The following is a 26,928-nucleotide window of genomic DNA, read 5'->3' on the forward strand; positions in this document are numbered from 1 at the left end:
TTATAGTCTATTTGAAGACTCCAAGTTAGTTTAACAGATCCTAAAATCTATTAAACAGATTAAACAACTCTATTTTAGTAGCTATCCTTTCCTATTTGTGTATTGACTCAGCTTTACTGAAACCATTTAAGTGAGTGTGAAAGCAGCACATAGGTTCTCTTCAGTGAGGCCCAAATTATATGATGTTTTTACAAGTTAAGACATCTGCCTAGTGCTGCCTCTTGAATTATTTCTTATTGTGCCAGATCTAACTTAATAGATAAAGCAGTTTCCTATGATCTTTCAATTCATGTAGACTTATGCAGATGCCTAAAAGTTAATTTCCCTCATATAACTGATGCTGTATAGCTGTTCTCACATATCTTTTACACACAGATGTAAGCAAAAAGTCTCCCTTGCCTCTAGGCAACGTAGTGATTTGTTATCAAGTAGTAAGTCCTCCGAGACAAGATTGACAGCTTTGTGGAGGCCTGCTGCACTTAAGTCCCTGTGCAGCCTAACCTGGATTTAGGATCAATACTATATTCTTTAAAGCAAAACAAATCCAATATTATTCAGAAAGGACAAAGTACAATCTGCATATAAGGGCATCCGCAATACATATATGCTCCTCACGTTATAACTGTAAAATATGATGCAGCGTAACACTAGATTAATTTCTATTTAGCCAACTGTAGAAATAAAACATTTTTTATTTTATATCTGATCTTAACTTTGCACAGTATCAATCAAACTAAATGATTAGATATGCAAATCAGAAAACCCTTTTGAATGGGATTGACTGCATTTCTGCTGGGGGAGGAAGAGAAATGTTAAAAGATTTTCTTTGTCCTTGCCTTATACTTTTTATTTTTTCCTGCAAGGCCCCATATCACAGTTAACATCTTTCTGTCTGAAAATGATTGTCTGGGACTCCCTTTGGAGGTAGTCAATGTCACTCACTAATCAATGGAAGGATGGTTGAGTGATATAAGGCACTTCCAACTTCTCCCTGGGGGTAAGTACACTGCCTCATCAACACAGCACTATCTGTCAAGAATTAAAATGAACTTTTAAACACTGTATTCACCTCTATGAAGGAAGAGTCCAATGTTTCAATAAGCCAAAAATAATAAAACTATAATCATTAGACCACTCACCAATTAAGACTCTTACATTTGTAAGCAACTTATCCCAAAGAATAAATTGTCTGATCTATATAAAAGATCAGAGAAAACTACTTGGAAAACAAAAAAAGAATGCCATTTTATGAAGATATGAAGAAATACGCACACACGCTGGTGACACTATTGATGACAGTAAAACATGTAGGAAAATGGATTGTGGTACCTAGGTCTTCCATCGGGATAACAAGACAAAACAGTTACAAGCGCACATACCCGTGATACCAGACACCAATAAAACTAGAACAGATGTATAAAATGAGACCCAATTTACAATGAAGGACATGAAAACATAAAATTACATTCCTATATACCATGGTGAAAACACTTCATAAAACAATTCTGGATAGATATTTGCTGGCTAACGGAGGAAAAAACAGGCAAGTTGTTACCAGTGGACTTTATCGTACTTTTATTTATCTACCAGGAAATGGAATATCTGAATCAAAGTGACAAGAATTGATCAGCCATCTACTAATAGCAGTCAGCACATGCTATACAGTCATTCCAGATGGAAATGCCAACATCTAGAGATTATTCTGCAGGTATGTTTCTTCAAACAAATCCAGTCACCTTTTTCTATTGTGCACACTGCACAAAAAAATTCATCTTGATCCTAATCAACCCCATTAAACCCAATCTTGATTATTGTAACATCTTCTTCCCTGATACCAACATTCCCACTCCCATCCACACAAATATGCAGCTGTTGTGATCATCTTCCCTGATCATCCATCATGACACATTTCAATCCTATCTCTGACTCCCTTGTTTTCATTGCATCAAATTCAAGTTTTGTCCTCAACCTCAAGACTCTTCCTTCACATTTCTACCCTCCCCATTTATCCGCCCTTCAGTCTTATAACTGAACTCTTGGCTGAACTCAACTTTCTGGAAGGAGGGCATGAAATACCAGTGGAACACATTAACTCTGCATTAACAAAGTTTTTCACCTGTGAACTTGCTAGTTTTCCTTTTTTTCCCTTTTTTCACAGAAAGAGAAATGTTTTTGTAGGAGTTAGTGATCATTTACCCACTTGTAGTTAAGACACAGGTATGCAGTTGATGCTATTACAGAATCCTAGAATTGTAGAACTGGAAGGGACCTTGAGAGGTCTTATAGTCCAGTCCCCCGCACTAAAGGCAGGACTAAGTATTATTTAGACCATCCCTGACAGTTGTTTGGAGATTTTGAAGAGCAGGTTAGACAATGACAGAAATACCACAATCTCCCTAGGCAATTCATTCCAGTGCTGAACTACCCTGAAGTTTTTCCTAATGTCCACCCTAAACTGCCTTTGCTTCAATTTGAGCCCATTGCTTCTTGTCCCACCCCTAGAGGTTAACAAGAACAATTTACTACCTCCTCCTTTGTAATAACCTTTTACATACTCTAAAACCATTATGTCCCTCCCCCCCCGTCAACTCTTCTGCAGACTAAACAAACCCATTTTTTTCAATCTTCCCTCACAGGTCATTTTTTCTAAACCATTAATCATTTTTGTTTCTCTTCTCTGGACTTTCTCCACATCTTTCCTGAAATGTGGAGCTCAGAACTGAAGACAATACTCCAATTGAGGCCTAATCAACATGGAGTAGAATGGAAGAATTACTTCTCGTGTCTTGCTTGCAACACTCCTGCTAATACATCCCAGAATGATGTTTATTTTTTGCAATAGTGTTACACTGTTGACTCGTATTTAGCTTATGATCTGACCCCCAGATTTCTTTCTGCAGTACTCCTTCCTAGGCAGTCATTTCCCATTTTGTATGTATGCAACTGATTGTTCCTTCCTAAATGGAGTACTCTGCATTTGTCCTTATTGAATTTCATCCTATCTACTTCAGACCATTTTTCCAGTTTGTCCAAATCATTTTGAATTTTAATCCTATCCTCCAAAGCACTTGCAACCCCTCACAACTTGGTATAGTTTCTGTGCCATTATCTAACTAATTGATGAAGATATTGAACAGATCCAGATCTGATCTCTGCAGGACCCCACTTGATATGCCCTTCCAGCTTGACTGTGAACCACTGATGATTACTCTCTGGGAATGATTTTCCAACCAGTTATGCACCCACAATATAGTAGCTCCATCCAGGTTGTATTTCCCTAGTTTGTTTATGAGAAAGTGATGGGAGACAGTAACAAAAAACCTTACTAAAGTCAAGATATACCACATCTACCGCTTTCCCCCTATCCACAAGGCCTGTTAAACTATCAAAGGTATTTGATTGGCTTGACATGATTTGTTCTTGACAAATCCATGCTGTTACTTATCACTTTATTATCTTCTAGGTGTCTGATTGCTTAAATATTTGCTCAATTATCTGTGTACTGAAGTTAAGAGGACTTGTCTGTAATTCCTAGGGTTTTCCTTATTCCTCTTTTTATAGATTGGCACTATATTTGCCCTTTTTCAATCCTCAGGAATCTTACCCATCTTCCATGACTTTTCAAAGATAATCACTAATGGCTCAGATATCTTCTCAATCAGCTCCTTGAGTATTCTAGATGTATTTCATCAGGCCCTGGTGACTTGAAGACATCTAACTTGTCTAAATAATTTTTAATGTGTTCTTTCCCTATTTTAATCTCTGATCCAACCTCATTTTCACTGACATTCATTAAGTTAGATGTCCAATTGCTGCTAAACTTTTTGGTGAAAACTGAAACAAAAAAGTTATTTAGCACTTCTACTATTTCCACATTTTCTGTTATAGTTCCCCTCCCTCCCCATTGAGTAATGGGTCTACCCTGTCTTCAGACTTCCTCTTGCTTTTAATGTATTTGTAGAATATTTTCTTGTTACTGTTTATGTCTCTAGCTAGTTTAATCTCATTTTGTAGCTAGGTAAAAGATACCAAGTGATTCCAAAGGGCTCTCCCCCGTCTGATACACTTTGTTGTAATGGAATGAGGATTATAGTCATGCTTTGAAATGTCTGGAGTGTGAGGGCCAGTGGGACAAATCACAGATATTGTCTATGTCCCAAAATATTGACAGTTTTATTACATGGTGGTTACAGAAATGTTAAATTCGTGAAAGACTGGTTGTCCCTCTCCTTCACCCCCTCCCACACTCACCACCTCCCCTTCTCATCCCCTTAAACCATTAACACTTTACAACCCATTTGCACATAAAAAAATTGCTCTTTGGTATCTGGCACCCTCTGGTGCTATGTACATATCACAGCAGCACTTTGCTGGAAGGTCGCACATTTCCTTGATTATGTAACTCAAGCTGTATACCAAGCCAGGCCCCATGCCCCCACTATGCCCCCTCCTTCAAGCTGGCTCCTCCCAACCTCCGCTTTAGATATGTCCACCCAGTCTGCCCCCCTCCAAGCCAGCCCCATCCCCACAACTCTAGCCTCCTTCCCTACCCCATGCAGGAGTGGCATGTACCTTAACTGTATTTTCTGGTTTTCAGATATTTGAATTTGTGTTGCCTTCAGAGCTTCCCCCGATCCAGGCTCACATGGGAGCTGGAAGAGGGGCTCAGACCTTCCTAGAGGGGCAAGGCCCCCCAGATACCAGCACACATGGGGGAGAAGAATGTGGAATTGGTAGGCCCCCTCTACCCCAACCTCCCCCACTTCCCCAACCACACCCATGCCCCCTTCCCAGTGTCCCACCCCTCCCCTTTCCATCCACTCCTCTTAATCCCCAACCCCTCCCTTTGATTTAAATCCCCTTTCCCTCCCCATCCCTATTTATCCCCCCATACCTTGTTGCAGCCCCAAATCTCTATTCCCCATTTCCTCCACCCGCTAATCCGTCTGCCCTCCCAGCAAGCATTCACATTTGTAATTTATTCTCTTTTTGGGAATAGCTTGAACATCTTCTGAATTATCTGATTATTCAGATTACATTTCCCTCCCAAATAACACCCACTTCTCCAAACAGAGGAAGATTTTTGCAACAAGCCTAAAAATCTCTTTTCAGATTTCTGCCATGGGTAGGATTCAAATTGATATTGGCTGGGTGCAAGTCAGGTTCAGTGGCCACAGCATGTCCCTTTAGACCCACAGATCCTGTTAATATTGGCTGGCTAGACACACTTTTGGGTACCCTGCAGTGTAATCCATCAGGATCAAGACTGATGGTCATGTTTCAACCTGTAGAGCTTAACTTTCTTGAATAACATTTTCAATATTGCTTCCCCAAAGAGGTAGTGGGTGCCATGCACTAGCTGGAGTAACTGTTGAGCAACTGAAACCCTTTGGGGCCTGGTCAGATCCATGGGAACCCTTTGGTCAAATAACTCCAAACCTGGATCACTAACCCTACCCCATACCCACATGAGGCACAATACATTTCAAGGCATTTCAAAACAATTCAGATTTTAGAGCATTTCGAAGAGTCATCCTTTAAACGAAAGTGCTTCTCAACCAACTTTACCGATAGTGGAGCTGGCGCTCCCTTATAATTATTCCTGTGAAGTGCAAGTATTTAGATAGCTACTTTAATGCACAAGAGAGCTGTTATGTGATATAGATTAAGAATCACTGGCATATTTTCTATCCTGCAGGTGGCTGAAAAAGAAATGCTCAACTGCTGATCTTCCCACCACCACAGCTGCTTTTCTGCTCTTCCCCATTCCTCAAATAGACTTCTGACAGTATATGACCATCCTAGAAACAGGGTTTTTGAGTGGTTGAATTCAGGCTTTTTAGTACATTTATTTTGTCTTCCTGCCAGCGAGGTAGACAGAGCATTATGGTCAAAGTCCATAATCATTCCAGAGTCTCTACAGAAAAAAAATCTCTACATAGAGATAAACTGGAATTAATGAACTGTGATGTTTAAATACTATGAGCCTGATCCTGCCAAGACACACAAGTAATTTTACTCATGCGAGTAACCCCACTGATACTACAGGTACATATGTGAGTTTGCAGGACTGTGCCTTACACTACATAATTTAAGAACATCCTGGCACTTTTTTTATTGACAAAGACAATTTAATACATGTACAGTAGAACCCATTTATTCAACCCTCCATTATCCAGCTCTCCATATCGACTGAACAATCAGCGCACACAGGTCCAGAAGCTGGTGATCTCTCCTGTGGACGCTATATGGCGCTGCAGCTTTGCACCTTCCCATTCTCCAGATTATCCACATTTTTGATTATCCAATCTGGTTCCAGTCCTAATTAGATCAGATTAATGGAGTTCTCCTGTAATATCACCATGAAATATAATAAATTGCACAAAGCCCTTGTAAAGACTAATATTTGGTTCAAGTAGTAGATATACGTAACAAAATTCTCTTTACTTATCCCCCTGACACTGGGAGGAAGATTATTTTTTGGCACACATCCTACTGATAGCATAGATTTTCCAGACTCATTACACTGCTCCAATGTGCATGTGGCAGATATGGCAATGTCCTGCAATATCCTGGACAAAACTTACTGAATTAAGTTTAAGTATCTTAGGTGTTCATTGTATTAAAAATGGAAATGCTTATATATTATTGTGGAATTCTATGTAATGTCTCAAGGGGGAAGAGATGACTGATGTAAACTCTGGCAAGTGTTATGAGCGTCAACAGACTCTTTCAAACAATGCACTTCCCCCTCCTCCGGTTATACAAAAACCCAACGTTTTGAAGATTTGCTCTGAGGAGGGGACCTTTGTCAGCTGAACACCTATTATATGAAGACAAGATCAGAGGCCCACAGTGTATAAAGGAGTGACTCTCAGATTCAGGGTGTGCTTGTTCTGAGCCAAGGCGGTTACGAACTAGTAATCACAGAAAAACCCTTACTTGGGGTTTGATGAAATATTCACCTACCAGGATAATACTTTTATCTTAAGAATAAATGTACTTGCTTAGAAACACCTGTGTGGTAACTTAATTGTGGCCAATTACACTGTTTATAGCCTCTGAGGAAAAGGCAAAGCAGGCCTGCTGAGGCTGTCTGACTTGCTGGGGAATTCACAGTGTAGGCATGGAACTGCAGCCTGGAAATACCCTAGTCAGGAGTGAGAGAGACACGTCTGTGCCCAAAAAGAGGTGACAGTTGGGGAGCTGGAAGCCTGTGTGTTGGTGCCCATGCTGGACCCCAGAGGGGGAATACAGGTGCAGTTGCCCTAAACTGTGACAGCACATACCAGCACCAAGCAAAGTGAATAATATGGCCTCTGTGTGTTTTGTTACTCCTAAATGATGTAGCAGTTCCACCATTTAAGCCAACCTAAAATGTGCAACTTTTACATACAGTTCATCACTGTGATTAATAGGATCTGTGTACTCTTAATGGGAGTTATAAAGTACTACATTCAGACTTATTTAAAAAGGAGTTTTATGAATTTCTGTAAATTAAATAATATTGTAGTTAAAACTCAAACAAGAATATAAACTACAATAGTTAAATGAATGGCAACTAAAAATATTGACTCTGCCTGAATGAGCTGTCTAAACAGCCTACCTAATATTAAACTTGTAACATAATTTAAAAAAAAAGTTTTAAACATCTCCATGAAGTCCAAGCTCCACTTTATAAGGAAATATGCTTGTATGTTTTTATAAATAAAACAGATCACCATCCAATAGGCATTCCTCAATTATATAAAAATAAATAATGAATGAAGAAAGAAAAGCCATTCAAAATTAACCAAAAAAGTTTGTTTTTTTTTAATTAAAGGAAATTTCATCACTTGGTTTTAGCTCAGTTTTCTGCCTTTATATGCAATAGCAGCCATGAGACAATAAAGCTGCTGTTTTTCATTGTGAGCACTAGCCATCTGACAGCATTCATGAACACAAGAGCACAAATAGCCTCATAAATTTATTCCCAGAGCATGGCCTGCTGAAATGTACACAGTGGTACAAAATTATTTGCATTTTTCCACCTAAGTGCTGAAATCTGTAGACATTTACCTTTCTGGAATCTAAGCAATATAACACGTTACCTTAAGATTAAAAAAACCAAACAATTCTTGTCCCACATACTCCTAGAGATTTTTGCTCGAGATTTTACAGCCTTATTTTCAGTACTTCGGTAACATTGGTACACCTCTTAGGCACATGCGATGTAGCCCAAGCAGCCAATTCAACAAGAGCAGGGGTCCTCAAACTGGGGGTCGGGACCTCTCAGTGGGTCATGAGGTTATTACATGGGGGGGTTGCGAGCTGTCAGCCTCCACCCCAAACCGCGCTTCGCCTGCAGCATTTAGAATGGTGTTAAATATGTAAACAAGTGTTTTTAATTGAAAAGGGGGGTCGCACACAGAGGCTTGCTATGTGAAAGGGGTCACCAGTACAGAAGTTTGAGAACCCCTGACCAAGAGCATGAAAGAACAATGGAGACACATGCAGAGACATGCATGAGGGGTCAGGGGTCCAAGGTAAAACAACGCCGAACATTTCTGTTTTATTCTAAATTATTAATTTGACTGTATAATCAGAGATTTTATAATATACTTAGTGAAAGATCATTTAAATTGTACAGATTAAAATCCTAAAGAGCAAACAGATGATTTTTTCCTTACAGTGGAGGGCAGAGAGAAACTTGCACACTATTTTAGTAAGTGCTGTCGAAGCTTATGACAGAATAGAAAGTGAGATGGAAATCAAAAATTCTGGAAGAGTTCAGAATGTAGATACACCACTACCTCGATATAACGCTGTCCTCGGGAGCCAAAAAATCTTACCGCGTTATAGGTGAAACCGCATTATATTGAACTTGCTTTGATCCACTGGAGTGCGCAGCCTCACCCCCCGCCCGGAGCACTGCTTTACCGCGTTATATCCGAATTCGTGTTATATCGGGTGCCGTTATATCGAGGTCGCGGTGTAGCTTGGTCATCAAGAGTGCTTCAGGGCCAGATTTTCAGAGGTGCTGAGCTGCTTCCATTTTAACTGGAGTGCTGAGCACCTCTGAAATCAAAGCCTAGTTATCTAAATTGGGCACCTAAAAACTGAAACAGCCAGAACTAACCAACACTTTTCAAAATCTGACCCTTAATCTCTGGGCATCTCAATTTTCCCATCTATATCTACCTACATGCAATTTTGGAAATTTTAAGTGAAGTATTTTTATTTCTTCAGGTTTCACTTTATGCTAAAACTTGTGACCCTAACAGAGATGGGAATAGAACTAGGAACCTCTAGCTCACAGTCCTCCACTCAATCAAGTAATACATGGGGCTTCCACAGAGGCACTACCACCACCACAAAACTGGATTTTTGAATACAGTGAAGCATGCAAACAGGGAGATTTCAGTCCCCTGAAATACTGAGAAAGTTTTTAATTTCAGGAGGTACAGAAGGCACAAAAGCTAGCTGGCAAAATAGCTCACTAAACTGTTTTCAGTTATTTTGCCCAGTTCTACTTCTGATACTATTCACAAGATATACATCATAGACAAAAGCCCATTTGGCCTCTAACCACAAATTAGAGTAGACAAGATTTTTTCCAGTTCTACATGCTATTATTTTGGCATAAATCTTGGCACCTGTGTTTAAGAGGAACGATCCATTTCATCTCTTCCACCCCCTTAAGGAATCAATGAAATAATGATGGTAAGCATCATTTCAGGCAATATTTCCCCTTTTATGACGATTAACTTTTGGAACAAACTAACAAGGGAAGAGGTGGATTCTCCATCTCTTAATGTCTTCACATCAAGACTAGATGCCTTTCTGGAAGATATGCTTTAGTCAAACACAAGTTACTGGGCTCAATAGAAGTAACTGGATGAAAGTCTGTGATCAGTGTTATACAGGTGGTCATACAGATCTAATACTCCCTTCTAGTCTTAAAATAAATGACTTTACTACCACATTAAAATAGATCAGATACCCAGAAAGACCACCTCATATAAGAGCATCTCATAGCATACAGCCCAAAAAGCTATTCCGGCAGAGAGATTTTCTTTTTTTTATGGATTTAATAGTCTTCAAATTCAGAGGTTTCTCTTTGGCCCAACTGCTAACCTATGACAAATTCTGCCCTCAGATTCAACTGCAAATGAAAACAAATGAGAGTTGCATGAGAACACTGACTGAGGGCAAAATTTCATTCTGAGTTATTTTAGGCCATTCACTCTCAGATATACCTTTATTCTGAAGGCTTCTCTACTCTCCCCCCCCCCCCCCCCGCAATACCTTTTTCTTAAACTTGCAAAAACCTCATTATAACCTGTGGATTAGCAGTGAGGTCCCTGTCATTTTCAGGGCAGCAACAGATCCTCTCTCTTTACTCGAAACTTTTTAAAATGTCACTTTCATAATGGGGAAACTGTTGACCCATGGGTTGGAAAGAAACTAAAATTTTAATATTAAAAACACAGCTAATTCAAAAAGGGAATAGCTATTTTCGCCAAACTCTGTTGCTGGAGACATGAGTCCCCAACAGTAATAGTCCTTGGGTCTGATTCTGAGTTCAGGGACACCAGTGTAAATCAAGAGTAACTCCACTTTAAAAAGGAGATTAACTCCAGCATAACTGATATGAGAATCAGACTCCTAGTTTCGTCACATTATGCTTGCCTGAGTAGCGGGAAATACATCTTAAGAGTTAAAACTAGGGGCTTTTTTATGGAAAAAGGACACTAAAATACACGCAAGCTTTCTATCTACAGATCTGAACTATATACAGCAGAAAGTTCCCTGTACTGCACTTCTCCGTGGTTCCAACTTAATGTTCTGGGTTTACATAGAAAAAAAAAAAAAAGTAAAAAGATTCACAGATTTTAAGGGAAGGAGGGACCATTATGGTAGGCTAGTTTAACCACCCTCATAATACAGGACATAGAACCTCACCCAATAACATCTGCATCAAGCCCATAATTTCAGTTTGACCTAGCGCACATCCGAAAGATATCCTGTCTTGATTTAAATACTTCAGATGACTTCCAAGTCCCTAGGTAACTTGTTCCAATAGTTAATTATCTTTACTGTTAAAAATCACTACCTTATTTCTAATATGAATTTGTCTAGCTTCCAATTCCATCCACTGGATCTCCTTATGCATTCATCTGCTAGATTAAAGTGCATCTCTTTCACATGTAGGTACTTGCAGACCATGATCAAATCACCTTTTAGTTTTCTCTTGGATAAATTAAAGAGAATAAGTTTCTTTAGTTTCTCACTGTAAAGGCGTGCTTTCCAAACCTTGAATTAGTCCTGTAGCTCTTCTCTGAACCCCTTTCAATTTGTCAGCATCCTTTTTGAAATGTAGACACCAAAAAAAGAGACAGTATTCCACTAATGGTCTGACTAATGTTATCTTCAGAGGTAATACCCCTCTCTACTTCTATTTGGTATTTCCCTGCTTACCTATCCAAGGATCATTTGCCCTTTTAGCTACAGCAGCTCCTGTTCAACTGGTTATCAGGAGACTTGGAAGGATAGATTTTTATCAGTAAATGCTGGTAAACATTGATTTAACCACACACACACAAACTGGAAAAATATTTCTATAGATAATAACTGAAATTTACAAAGTACGAAAAAAGCTGCTTGAGAACTTATTATAGTTTGATTTAAGGATATTTACTTTGTACATTTTCACGTGATGTTGACAATTTGTGTTTTAACAGTTATAAAGCTTTAACTTTTTGAATATCAACACCTACTGTCATTAAATTATTGTCTGACCCCTCCTTTAATTTTCCACAACTATGAAACTTTTGATCTATAAAATAGAAAAAAATGCTTAAATAAACATCGATATTATCCATCAAAATTATAAAAAAGTAAAAATTGAATTCTGCCAAGCCTAGTTATCTACCATTACACCTAAGTTATGTTCATAGTCACTGCTTTCCAGGATACAGTTCCCATCTTGTAAATGTGACTTAGGTTTTTGTTCATATTAAACAGAAATCAGTGAGTATAAAACCAATCAGATGCTAATTATTTCATAATCTCAGAACAAAACAATTGTCAAAACACAGTAACAAAAATAACTTGCATTCTATTTCAGATGATATGGCAAGACTTTGAAAGGAAATACAGGCAGACATAAAACCAGAAGGCTATAAAGCTCATAAAAGCCAACAATTGAATTAAAGAACAGGAGACATGCATTGAGCAGTGATTACTTTCCCCCCTGGGTCTGTCATTTCAAAAGCAGGAGAAAGAGGAGTTCCTAAATATCAACATGTATGATCAGCTGTGTGATCAAGCACAGGTGCAGGGAGAGCCTTCTAAAATTGAATCTAGATAGAAAAATTCAACCACATGTGAAGTGAGATATCAGTATCATCGAATTGGGAATGTTTAATACTGACTGGCTTTATAGCTAGAAGCACTTTTCATTTTCCTATGTATCCAACACAATATTCCCCCGAAGTAAATATATATGCATTAGAAATGAAAACACCACTATCTTCTCTACCTCACTTCAGTTTAGGAGACAGTCCACTTTATCCACTTGTCATCTTGCTGAATATCACTAATAATTCTGTTGACACTCTCAGTAAAATCCTGGTCCTATTAACTGAGTGGTAAAACTCATATGGACTTCAGTGGGACCAAGGATTCCCCCTTCCTCTCATTTTTAAGAGATTTTTTTGGATGGGTCTATATATACACAGAGGTGAATACATGCACTGTTCCCTTGACTGTAGTTGAAAATAGGCTTAATTTTGACTGAAGTTAAAAAAGTGAAATATGTACTTTCTTCTCCTGAAGCTAGTGAAAATACTGTAAAAAATATAGTACTATCTTATTTTAAAAACAAAACTATACTGTTCTAATTAGCAGAGCTATTTATTCTCATTCACCTAATGATCACTTAAATTTTTAAGCAATGTTTTCATTTTCACCACACTACATTTCTGCAATACAGAAGGGTTAAGTTTCTGATAAGTGGGTTCTCCAGTTACAGCTAAGTAAAGGAAAAGCTAATACATATGCATGAATTCTTAGCAAACCCTGAGTAGTTGTGCAACTACTGTGGGGAGACGGGAATGTATAATTTTGCCTCCTGGGGATTTGTGCAACTACTCCTTCTCCCTCTCTCTCTCATCAGGAGAAGACCACGTGGCATGTCCTACCAAGGTACATTAACGTATTTAGCTAATATTCCTGTTTCATAATTGATCTTCTCTCTCCCCCACCCATTTCATACCCATTCGTCTGTTCCACCCTTTTGGGGATTATTTCACTGCCTCCTGGAGCAACTTCCATTGGCGAAATCACAGCAACGACCTTGCTTAGGCCTCAATCCTGCAAAATAATCCATGCAGTGGGTAGGTCAGTGTGGCTCAGAGTGAGTGCAGAGATCTGCCCACACTTGTAGGATCAGAGGCAATGTCTATTAATTTATGCAGTGTGGAGCTATGCACAATCTTCCAATCTGTTCCTATAGGCTTTGCCGCAATAAAAATGGACCATTCTTACCAAGCTTTATCAAAACAAAAAAAACACAAAATCTTCTTGCAATGTTGATTACAAATTCTAGCAAGCTAAATAAATAAATTAATTAAATAAATTAATGGAGATATACCTATCTCCTAGAACTGGAAGGGACCTTGGAAGGTCATCGAGTCCAGCCCCCTGCCTTCACTAGCAGGACCACCTACTGATTTTGCCCTGAGATCCCTAAGTGGCCCCCTCAAGGATTGAGCTCACAACCCTGGGTTTATTAGGCCAATGCTCAAACCACTGAGCTATCCCTCCCCCTGCTTCTAGCTATAAAGCTAGTCAGTATACGAGACTAAGCATACTCATATACTCTAATCTATCTCCACATAATCAATATGGTACATTTGCCACATTTTGGTAATGTTAAGATCCCAATTTAGCAAGACAGTTGAGCATGTGTCAAATTTTATACATGTGAATAACCCCATTGATTTCAATAGAACTACTTACATGAGCAACTGTTTGCAGGATCAGGATCTAAAAATGCCCACAATGAAAACACAAGGCTGACTTGGTGAAGTCAATCTAAGAGACTACTTAAGCAGCCCACAATACTTATTCCTTTACATCACAAGTAAAACTATACTTCAAAATTGAAATAAAGTGAAACATTTAACTGCAATAGTGTTATGTATTTAATTTTTTAAGAATTTCCTGCAGATGTTTAGGATGCCAGGATTTTAATAAAACCACTTAAGGGGACAATGTCAAGTTAATTTTGACACAAACATTTAGATGTTATCAAAGTCTAAAGACATAATATATGTATTCCCAAGAATTTCTTTTATTTGATTCCAAAGGAGTGTTTTTCTTCTTTTAACAAGTATTCCCCCTGCAGTGTTTGCAAACCAAATACTGTACTAGCACATAGAGAAACAATTGCCCTGCTTTCAGGGGCCAAAGGGTTAAAATTGGCAGAGTCAACTGACCTCTGTCATCAAACATATATTGAAAGACTGTGAGTAAGCAGAGGCCTGTGAACAAAGGCTATTTGACTTTGTCCAGCTCTACACTATAAATGTTTGCTGGCAAGTGTAAAATTGGTCAGGGGTGCAATGAGATGTGATTTGTGACTGACATAGCTATGCCACCAAAAACCCCTAAAGTGTAGGAGCAGGATTTTATAATTGTACTAATTGTACTATAAGAATTGATGTAAACTTTGATTTCATTCTGCCAGCCACCCTTTTTGAACAACAGAAAGGAATGACCATCTGAGACTGGGATCCTGTTTCCAATATACATTACAACTAGGACCTGTTATAAAGTTTAGTTAGTAAGAGACAGGATTTTGTATTGTGTCTATGATAAATAGATTAGAAGAACGTTGAGGGCCTGAAGCCCCAATGTGAATTGTTTTATTTATAAGGTTTAGCAAGGCTTGATTTACAATGTATTCTGCTGAATATAAAATACTGCTGTCTGTATACCTTTGAAGGTTTCTGTAAGAGATTGTTTGTGTGAATGAGGAATGCATGCATCAGGAAAAGATAAGGTGTGAAACCCATCACAAATGTCCAGATGGTCAAGAAAAAGTGAGAGACTTGGAAAGACCAGGAGACAATCAGAAAACATCCATTGTATCCCATGCCAAACATGTTAGCAGCATTGACAACCTCAGAGGTGAGGCAGGCACCCCCAAAAGCGAGACAACAAATAAGAGATAACGATGGGAAGCCCAACAATAACCATCAAATGATAACACCACTTAAGGACTAATGATTACAGGATGACATTGCAAAATGCATGGACTCAAATGGGAACTTACAACTATAAAGCTGGGGTGTTTTGCCATGGAACTCTGCGTTCAGTCCTGCAAAGCCTCAGAGCATCGGATCGCAACCGACAGAGCCCAGCTCCTCACTCGTGCTCAATCTAACTGGCCATTAGATTGACTCGAGCTACAGCAGACTGGTAACTATAAACATCAACTGGCAGGATGCGCGTGTGTGTGTGTGAGAGAGAGACTGAAAAGCATATGCTAACTGTTGTATTTTCAATAAATACGGCGTATTTGCCTTTTCCCTCTGAAAAGATCCCGTGTGCTTTGTATGAGCATAACAAAAGTACATACAGTTTTGCCAGTAAACGCTGCATAAATTCTAGGAGCATTTACTGGTTCAGTATATCTATACCAGCAAAGAACTCCAACTGTCCACCTGGTCCTTGTTTATGTTCCTTTAATTGTTTTCTTCCAAACCAATGCAAATCTGGACGAACTGGACAAAACAAGAGTGGCAACCCTTATTAGCAATTTGAGGATTTATTAAAATTAGGCTAGCAAGAGCCTGGAGCCTTCCCTCCTACACCATTCTCTTCAGGAGAATGGGAGAATGCAAGTAGTCAGAAAGATGTGAACCATCAGAAGAGATATAGGTAAAGTTAGAAAACTGTAAGAAGTCAGAAAAGATCCAAGTGGAGAAGGAAGCATTGGAACTAAGGCAACATATAAGGAGAAAGGCTGAAACACAAATCTAGGACGGGTGACAAATATAGGAATTCCTACTGAAAAGTTAAAATACTGCTAATTAAGACAACATACTGCTACATTTGTGACACATAGAAAATAGTTGATATAAAAATGGAGATTCAACAGTCTTTCCTGCGAGACGCTGGAAATTATATAATACTTTGGAGATAATAGACATTAAATAGCCTAATCCCACTTTTGAGGAAAATGTCCTGGCCCAAAGAAAGTTTTCAAATCCTTAAAGAAGGGATGAAAGATTTACTCACAATCCCTGAATGGCCAGAGATAGTCAGTGTGACGCTTCCCAGGGGGCACCTACCACCTATGCTTAGTGTGAGGAAGTGTTGTCTGCGCCTGCCGTGGCTCAGCTCCCCAACTTCACTGGCCGCAGGCAACACAAGCTCTGAGCTCAGCCTACGCAGGCTCCACTGTAACGATAGGGCCGCTCAAACCCCTGAGCCCTCCAGGCATCCCCCTGGACTGTCCAGGCCCTGTCCCAGTCTCAGGACACTCAGTATTTACAGATTCACTGCTCCCAAAGGAACAGACCCTTCAGCTTACCTGTTACACCTCAGATTCCAGATCCCCTTAACACGCTGCAATTAATAATGTTTACAGTAAAACAAGAAAAAGTGTATTTGACAAAGAGTAGAGATTCTAGTGAAAGCAAGTAGAAGTACTGGAAATAAAATGGTTACATATAAAACATAACATGCATTCTAGGATTACTTACTTAATTACTGCAAGGTCTTACAGAGCAAAAGCCCACTTACAGTCCAAAATCCTTACAGCACATTACAGCCAGGTTTAGCTGTGATCTTCCATTTGTGAGACAAGTCACACTGTCCTTTTACCTCTTCAGTGGAAAGATTCACTGGGGTACCTCTCCCCCATACTCCATCAATCTGTCATCTTCATTCATAAACTGGATCCCCTCACACTTTTATTTCTTCCTGTAAATTTCCTCTCTTGAAGATTTCACAATCTCTTAATGAGCATTTTGGCTCCAAATACAAACTGACCTATATTGTTAAACAGACAATACAAAATGCCCAGCCAAGGAGAAAAGCATCTACTGCCTGGAAAGAACCAGTCTGAGTCATATCACCCCGTTTACCTGCCTTAATGCCAAGGCTTTGAAAACATAATTTCCAGTATAGATACAGAACTCCTTAAATATTATCCATACATACATTTTGCAATGATTATGATGACCAGTGGACTATTGGCTCTCAGTAGAGACCTCACATGCACCCTTTGGTGAATTATTGTGCACATATTTGACCAAGGAGATCTCTATGAAATCTGTGCCCCTCCACCCCCACCCCATGCCCTCTGCCAGTTGGCACAAAAAGGGTCCTGGGTCACAGTCAGAAAATGAAATGAATTTTTCACAGAATTTATTGTGAAAAATATGTCCCTTTTTTTGTCCAAAATTTTCAACTACCTCTAGCCAAAAAAACAGATTTAACCAACATCTGGCTCCAAAATAGTGACCACAGAAGAAAGTACCAAAAGGGCCTCCTATGAAACAAGAACCTAGCTACTGAAGCAAACAAGCCTGGCCTAGCCAACAGTGGCAAGACCAGACGCAAAGGAAGAGCTTGAAAGTTCCCCTGTACCCATGTCCATCAGTCATCCACAGTATCCAGTACACTAGGAATCAACCACACTCACATACTTCCAATCCAAGATGTAATTAAGCAGACACCTGACATTTAGCACAAACGAACGATGAATTTGACATTGTTCTTCAGTTGAAGAATGTAAAGATTAGACTTTCAAATGAAGTTTCTAAGTGCACCATAACATAACTTTATTTGCCAGCAGACTGCCAATACTAGAGGTAATTACTTAGTGTATGCCACATAAATACTTGTTTAAAGTTGCCTTTGAAGTGATACACTCTGCTGAAGTCCCTAAACATCATTGTGCTGTAATTTAATACCTATCTGCTTCAGCATCTGGCCAGCGAGACAATATTTGTATTGTCACAGACAATATTTGTATTGATTTTAAAAGGTGTTTACCATTTTAATCCAAATACACACACACACACACACACACACACACACACACATATAAACTTTCAGGTAGCTATATTTAACTTTCTATGCAATGTTATAATATTTTTATTTCCTCTGAAGTGTGAATTAATTGCAGATGAAAGCCATGTGGTTATTCTACACTGAAATGTACTATCAAATGCTATTTTACTTCTTTATTTTGTTTTAGTTACTCATTCAATTTTAAAAAATTAATTTACTAAACCTTAGAGCTTTCAGGGCTTCCATTTATTCAGAGAGCAAAAGCAGTATCTTTTTCCATTTCGATAGCAAGTCAGCCTTCCAATAGTTTGTCAACATCTATTTTAACATTATTTGGGTTTATCTATATTGATTGATTGCTCTTAGAGCATGAGAATCTGAAAGTGAACTCACTAGAAACTGACTAGTCTATTTTCATGAAGAAATTATTTCAGAATTTATAAATAAGTTATCTGTTACATAGGGAAAGATTTTTAAAAGATGTAACCTCACTGCTCATGAAACTACTATACTTTAACAAACTAAAAGATGCTTGTTTCTCCATATAGTTATTGGGAAATATAAACCCTATTTAAACACTCCTGCTGCAGCTCCAGCTTCACTATAAAAAATGATCCATCTGAAACTTTATAAGCTGATTTTATTACATTTTTCTGGAAAGGCAAATTAGCAAATGGTTTGGGGGAGAAATGGGGGTTCAAAAATATAAATCATCTACCATTTTTATTTTGTTATATCATGTTTTGTTTAGAAATCAAGTATCAGGTCAGGGAGCAGAGTGTCATCTTATCCAGATTTGTCTTAGGATTTCAGGCATGTTTTTGCTTGTGGTGAACTGAGAGCCTTTTTTTAATCACTACGGTATGATTAAACAAATGGGATTTGAACAAATTAGAACACTTATGCAAAGATGTAGGAGCACGTTACCATGCATTCCTATGAATAAGTATAAATATGAATACTGTAATATACAGTACTGTAATACTGCATCACTTTTAGGTTTTATATTATTTACAGTTTGATCCTGTGAATGAGCAATCAGAATCCCAAAGAACAAACTAGCTTCACCCATATGTAGATGACTTGGAGAGTTCCATACTTAGCACTGAGACACATTGTTACATACTGGTTTTTCTCTGCCCATCATCATAAAATAGGACTCATCACAGAGAAAGTCACAATAAAGTATGCTATAACAAGGTCAATTTCCAGATTTACGTACTTACTGTGTATTCTTTGCACAGTCCCTTATTTTTATTTTAGACTAAATAAAGTAAAAAATGGCTAGTTCAATCTGCAGCATATCAAAGCTGGGTTTTTTAGACCAACTCTGAATTTAGCCATGTATTATGCATAAATGAATAAACAAACAAACATACATAAGCTCTGATACATCAACTAAGTCCCAGTCCAGCTCCTTTATAATCCTATTCCTAAAGAATCATGCACGACAACCAGAAAGGGAAAGAATGCAAATATAAATCTGTCAAAGACCTTTTACATCTCTGAACCCCTGTGCTGCATCATGCATTGTTATTCTAACACACACCAATAGCTATAAAACATTTTCAGTCTCTTTCAATGGGAATTATAATAGGGACAATTTTTCAAAAATATACTTGTGCATGCACACTTTCTGTGAGTCAGAATTCACACAGCACCATTTGTTCAGGGAAGTCATACACAACTGGATTTTGCATGTGCAAATTCAATTATTTGTGCAAACAAAATACCTGCATGTAAGTGACTAGTATATGCAAAAACAGAAGGCACATTGAGGTCTGCCCTTAAATACTTTTGATTTTTCCCTCCCTATTTTAATCATGTTTTTCATGGGTTTTTTTCTCCCCTGCTACTTCTGTGACCCTCACAACCAGCAGAGGAGAATTCATGGGCTTATCAGGCAGCATCAGTGCCCAGGAACATCAAACTCCTGCTGTGCACACAATTTATTTGGGACTAAGCAGCTGCACCAACTTCAGGCTTGACCCAGCTGTGGAAAAATACAGTAGTAAAAGAGCCACTGCTCCAGTGGGACTGGGCTCTGGGGCAGAAGAGTGCCCTAATCACTGGACTACAGAGGCATTCTCTCTCACTCTCTCTTTCTGGCCCAGTGACCATTTAAATATTTATCCACAGTGGAATAGTCACTGGGCCAGAGAGAAAGACTCGACAGACCAGTGGTTAGGGCACCCATGTGGGAGGTGGGAGACCCAAGGTTCAGTCCCCGTTCACCGCCTCCTCTTCTCCCCACTTATGTGGATCTCACTCCTCCAAGACACTACTTAGTCACCTATACAGCATGACTCCAGGAGACAGATTAGCGTTTTTGGATTGCTAAGCAGAGATCTGCAGCCCAGGCTTAGGCACCTATCTCCAGGGCTTAGGACAGAGCTCTCTCACCAGCATCTCCCATTGGTTCCTCACCAAGCATGCTGGCTTTTGTGGACTGCAGTCTAGGACGCTTCTCTCCCCCCGTGCATTGTATAGGGAACCTAGGTGCCTAACTCTGCAACTTCACATCATGGCCAAGTGACTGGCCCCTTATAGGGAGATAGGGCCAGCCAGACCTGTCTCATAATTAATTAGCTGCTTCCCAGACTGAGAGGGTCCACTAAGGAGGCACAGGTGATAGCTTATAAAAGACCTGAGACGGATCAGTCTGGGAGTGGGCAGATTCCTGCAGAAGGCCCTAAGCCAGCATCTGAGAATGGTACTCAGGGGAACCAACTTGTAGGTTGTGAGGACAGGTATGGGAACAGGAGCCAGAAGGTGGGTTGCAGAGAAGCCCTAAAGAATAAAGGAACCTTTTTTATTTGTTTGGACTTTTTTAGTTTGGACTTTTGCTGGAAGAGGTTGTGTTTGTTTGGGAGTTAGCCAGAGAGCTAAGCCAATCTCTAGCACAGACAGGTGTAAGGAGAGCTTAAGAGACCTACTTTGGAGAGGGAAATTGAGGTAAGGAATGCTGCAGTGCCACTTTGCCAGCAGAGACCACTATGGGGGCAGCCATGCTCCTACATCAGGGTCACACATTTCCTAGCTTCTGTAGGCTAAGGTTATTGCACACATCAGGGGATCCTTCCATCCTTTCATTTCCCCCTCCCCATCCCCAAGTCCCTGTGTGCATGCCCCCTTCCCTCAATGCAAAAGGTTCTGTAGGTCCCTCTCCCTTATACCAGAGTCCCCCATTTTGCCTCCCATGCCAGGGAGGCATGCCCCTATTCCTCCCCACCCCCATGGTACTTTCTCCCACCACTATTCTTTTTTCTGTCTGGTAGATAAGTTATTCCAAGTGTCAACATGTTAAACTATATTGGGAGGATAGGCAGAGATGAAAGAGGAGTACTCTTATGCTGGAAGGCATTAAACCAGTTGTGAGATCTACAGATTATGGTAGAAGTGCTTGAAGCTGCAGCTTTGCTAAAGAACTGGCTGGGAGGGACTTCATATGCTCCCACTTTTGGTTTTCCCTAAAATCAACAGGGTTGTGGTCACTGATATCTAGATCTTTCCCTACATTTTGGAATTGGTTGGATGCAGCATTCAACAATTATCAGGTTACAGACAGACAAATGGAGAAATGCTGCCAAGTGTAAGGCCTTCGCCAGCTCAGCCAATTACTCCTGGGAGAATTCTACACCACTGTGTGTGTGCAGAATTCACATTCCCCGGACATTTCTTTGCTTCCTCACAGAAAATGATGGGGAAGCAAAGGGAAGCCACAAGAGCAGTCAGGCACCCTTCCTCAGCAGCACAGGTGCCTACTTTCGGGTGCCCAGAGCAGCTAGAGGAGAGGTAAATCACTGCGGTGAGGACCGGGCTGGGATGCCCCAGCTGGCAGCTCCTACCCTGTGCTGGGCTCAGCTGCTAGTCCTGGTTGGGCTGAGGACAAGGGAGGACAACAAGACTTTTCCCCCTGCAAGGAGTAGCTGGGTCAGACCCACACCCAGAAATCTCCCCAGCTGCAGGAAGCTCCGCACACACCCCATCTGCTTCTTGCCCCCATCGCTCCTCAGCTGCAGGGAAGGGGTCGCTGTATGGGGAGCTGCTCCCCTGTCCACCAACCCCTGTGCATCTGGACCCCCCTCCCATACCCAGAGGCATCTTACTGTTTCGTAGGGCCTTGGGCCAGAGCATGTGGGGGCCCGTCCCCACCCACTTCTGCCTACAGTCCCCCCCACCCCTCCCCTGGCACTCCTGCCGGGGAGCAGGGTCGGGGCACAGGCTTCCCAGTGAGAGTGCTGGGTGGAGTGGGGCAAGCCCCAGGACCCCAACCCCACTTCCCGGGCAGACAGATCACGGCAAAACCCGCTCCCCGGCAGGAGCACCCATGGGCAGGATGGAGCGCGTCAGGACATGGGCCCCTTTGGCCCAGTAGCTAATCCACAACTGCCAATACCCAGACTGCCCCTCTACACCTAGATCCCACACTCCCGAGCCTCCTGCAAGTAAACTCCCACCATACCGAGCCTCACCCCCTAAATCCAGAACCCCCCTGCATCTGGACCCCCACACCTGCTGAGCCCACCCCGCTTCATCCAGACCCCCAACCCCTGCACCCAGATCACCCGCTACTGAGCCCCCCCACAATAAAACTCCCCTGCACCTGGTCCACTCTGATGAGCTCCCCACATCTGGACCTCCACCCCACCACACCCCACTCCCCCAGCACCTGGACCTCCCCACCAAGCCCCATCCACCTTCACCTGGACCCCGCTGCAGAGTCCCATTTCCCCTGCACCCAGAACCCCACGATGAGCCCCTGTGCATCCAGATCCCCTCCACACCTGGACACTCTGCCGAGCCACCGGCAGCCAGACTGTCCCACACAGAACCCTTCCACCCCACACTAAGCTGCTCCACAGTTGAATCCGCCAGGCTGAGCCTGCCCGCCCACATATGGATCGGGAGGCAGGGCTGGGCGTGCGTATGAGCGAGACACTGTCCCCCTCTTGCTTGCAAACTTGGTGTTATTAATTTTGCTGTAGAATAAAATGTGAAAGTGATACTTTACAAGTTCAGTGGAAACTTCTGAAAGACAAGTAGAGAAATGGACACGAATGTTTAAATGTGAAAAAGGATCTTTTTTTAATTAGGCTTGTGACCATTCTTTCTTCTATAGGCTGGAAGAAGCAGGGTTTTAAGGTGGGATTTTTTTAAGCTTTAATTTTCTTCTCTCTACCCACTCCCCGCAGAAATATCAAAAATGCCAAGTCTGGTTTCCTTTGGGTTTACAGTTGTCTCAAAGCATGTTTAATGTGCCCTGGCACAGCTTAAATGAAGGGGTATAAACTTTGATAATTTTAAGAGACTTTCTCCAAAACGTTAATCAGACACTGAAGTTAAATAGGTGTTAAGAACAAAGGCCACCATGTTTTAAGCAATTTGACTAAAAATCCATTCCCCGCTCTGCTTTTACTCTTGAGATGTCATGTCACTAGTCTCCAGTCATTACAGTGCTTATTTACTCTAAGAAAATAGACATTCAATTCACTCTCAGCGCAGCTCTTCTGGTGGTAGCCATAGTAGAGATTTTTATATAAATGGGACTCCATAATGGTGGTAAAAATACTGGAAGTTCAGTGCAGCTGAAGCTGGCAGAAGTATAGGTGGGATTTTTTTTTCCACCCTGAACACAGACAACTTTCTAGAGTTTTCTAAGATGGAGAAGACCTGAATGTGAAACACAAATAGAATTATGTGTGTGTGTATATATGTGTAACAATACCGTAAAGGTAATTGATTACACCATAACATTACATACCAAGGTGGATTCTCCAACACTGCCAATTTTTAAATCAAAATCAGATGTCTCTAAAAGATCTGCTCTAGGAATTATTTTGGGGAAGTTCTATGTCCTGCGTTATACAAGAGCTCAGAGTACATGATCACAGTGGTCTCTTCTGGCCTTGAAATCCATGAGTCTACAAAGTAACAAAATAGAACACAAATCCATATCTCTTTCCTTTATGGCACCATCTCATCATTATGTATCGTCTTATGCATTTACTACTTCTTGCATTCTCTAAAAATGAATCATGAAATATGAAATCAGTCACATGAATAAGTAATTAAGGTTTAATTTAAAACTAGAAAAAACCTTGTAAGTTTACAAATAACACGAGTGACCTTGCACCTTGAAAAATCCCCTTTAGACTCACGTAAATCACAGAAAATTTTGGTTCTTATAATGATCTACATTTAAGTCTCAGTGTATAAATTACGTCAGTCAACTTTGATAAATACTGCTCTCCGTCACTGTCACTTCTTATTTCAATATGTCTTTGCCCAACAAATACTGTTGAAAAAAGGATATTTTCCTTGAACATTTGAAATACTCTGTATTCTTTCATCAGAAAATGTTTCATTTTCCTACATTAGACAAAAAAAGCAACGACAACAACTGCTTCTTGGAATTTCTTACTTTCTAAAGCCAACGAACAAATCATAAGAGATCTATGAATAGTACAGAATTTAAATTAGGGCTATAAAAGCTTAAACGGTTAACCAGTAAGTGTTAAGGTCCAGTTAACGTTGAGCCTAACTGTTAACTCCGGTGGCCGGCGGGACCCCATCGGCAACAGGCAGGTGGGACCCCAGCCACAGCCGCACTGTAGTGGCCCCAACCCCAATCCCGTCCGCAGCGGGCAGACAGGACCACAGCCCTGGCCCACAGCCCCTACTGCCTGGCGCTGGCCCACCGGAGTGACCTCAGTTAACGATTAACCAGTGAAATGATATAATTTTAATCGTTTAACCGGCTAACTTTTTTAACCAATATTTACATCCCTAATTTAAATAATATTCCAGAGTAATTCTCTTATGGCAGCTCCATTCTCATTGATCTAAACAAGAAAAAGACTCTCTTTGATTAAAGTATTTCCTAGAGTCAATGCATATCTGTTGATCTACACAGCACTTTCTGCAGACTATGTACGGCACGTCTTAGATCTTACAGTAATTAACTCTTGGCTTTAATACAAGTAGACTATTTCAACACTGCATGTAATTCAAAGAACTCATTATTTTCACTAACATTTGTAACAAAATACAAGCTGTATTCTACTTTGCAATCCTCACTATAGTGAAACTTGTAAGACAAAAATTCTTACTACAACAAACGTTCAAGTAAACAGGGATTGTGCAAGTGGTATGTGAGAGAGCTGAAAGGAGCAGAGCAAAGAGAGCACATGCAGCCCACTGCAACCTCACATCATGGCCAAGTGGCTCCATGCAGTTGGTACCTACTGACCATGTCTCCACAGTCTTCCCTCATAAGATTCACACAGAGAAGCCAGTGTAAAAAGGTTTGTGCTATGGCAACTGGGGAGGGCTCCTTAGGGAAATGGCAATGACAGGGCCAGGGCATCCAGGGGATTCGCTGATTCACGCAACTCTCAGGCAGTCTTAATGGCAGGGCCCATAAAAAGCCCCAGAAAAAGTTTAAAGCCATTCTTCTTTGGCAGAGGGCAGTTGTACTCATACAACGTATTATTACTGTTCACGGACGTCTATATAATAAAATAGTTGCTTAAACATTTTTGAAGTGACCCATCTATTACTAGGAAACAGAAAGCAGCAACAGAGTTGGCTAAATGAAAGTAAGTCTCCACGCAAATCTTCCCTTGAATCCTTAGGGTATGTCTACACTGCAATAAGACACTTGCAGTTGGCCCATGTCAGCTGACAGGCTCATGGGTCTCAGGCTGTGGGGCTAAACGTCCTGGTTCAGGCTAAAGACTGGGCTCGGGGACCCCTAGATCATTAGGCCTGTTAGGCCTCTCGTTCCACAACTCCTGGCCCATCATAAAAAAATAAATAAATAAAATCAAAAGAATAGTGGAGTCTTGATGTTTACACTACATTCTGCTGTTCCACTCAGCAATTTAGATTTTTTCTATAGCAAGGCCACAATTTTCCAAAGTAAACACTGATTTTGTGTTAACTTTTAAATGCCCAATTTGACACCTAACTAGACCTGTGTGAATAACTGATTTTTCTGTTTGCTGGCAGTTCTTAAAATTGGATCAAATGAAATGTTTTGTTTGACCTGAAACTAAATGTTTTGTTTCGTTTTGAAGCTTTTTTAGATTATTTTAAATAAAATTGAAGGAAATCTAAAAACAGCCTTTTTGAATTGAAAAATCAAAATATTTTATTTTGAAATTGTCAAAACAAAACATTTTGATTTTTTTTTTTAAATGTGTAGGGGTTTTTTTGGTTGGTTTTTTTAACTGAAACAATTTGGCAAAGTCAACACACATTCAACTTAAGGTCTGATTTTGCAGCTGTGTCTGTGCAAGCATATCCCTGCTGCCCCTGCATGAAACCCATTGACTTCAGCATTATTCTGCACAGAGATCCACCTGTGTGGATGCAGTTGCAGAATTGGAGCCATGGTTAGTAAATGCAGTGTAGAGAGTAGGGATGTAAAAGGTTAAATGGTAAGCATTAGGCTTACCATTAACCGGACCTTCACCATTTACCCCGGTGGCAGGCCGGCCGCACGAGGCCAGCCAGAGCAGCCCCAGCTGGGTCGGCAGGACCCCGTCCACGCCGGGCAGGCGGGACTCCAATCCCATTCGCGCCAGAGCAGCCACAGCCACACTGGGCGGGCAGGCAGGACCCCAGTCTCGTCTGCGATGGACGGGCGGGACCCCGGCCCCAGCAGGCTGGCCGGACGACAGAACCCCGGCCATGGCAGGCTGGAGCGGCTCCAGCCCCGGCCGTGCTGGGCCAGCAGGACCTCAGCCCCTGCCTCCCGGCGCTGGCCCGCTGGAGTGACCTCAGTTAAAGGTTAACCAGTTAAACAATATAATTATAATAGTTTAACCGATTCACTTTTTTAACCGATAT

The 26,928-nt window shown here is 40.7% G+C and overlaps 1 protein-coding gene across 1 annotated transcript in view; it reads right to left on the reverse strand.

The window, feature by feature from the left end:
* Positions 1 to 26,654, reverse strand: part of SEMA4D (semaphorin 4D) — a 130,153-nt gene extending 103,499 nt beyond the window's left edge. Inside the window, exon 1 of the mRNA XM_029911698.1 lies at positions 26,534 to 26,654. Within this exon, the coding sequence (XP_029767558.1) occupies positions 26,534 to 26,654 (121 nt within the window). The remainder of the gene's footprint in view (positions 1 to 26,533) is intronic.
* Positions 26,655 to 26,928: the final 274 nt, after the last annotated feature.

Source organism: Terrapene carolina, unplaced genomic scaffold (assembly GCF_002925995.2).
Source record: "Terrapene carolina triunguis isolate 2854851 unplaced genomic scaffold, T_m_triunguis-2.0 Scaffold113, whole genome shotgun sequence".
In the NCBI taxonomy this organism is placed as follows: domain Eukaryota; kingdom Metazoa; phylum Chordata; order Testudines; family Emydidae; genus Terrapene; species Terrapene triunguis.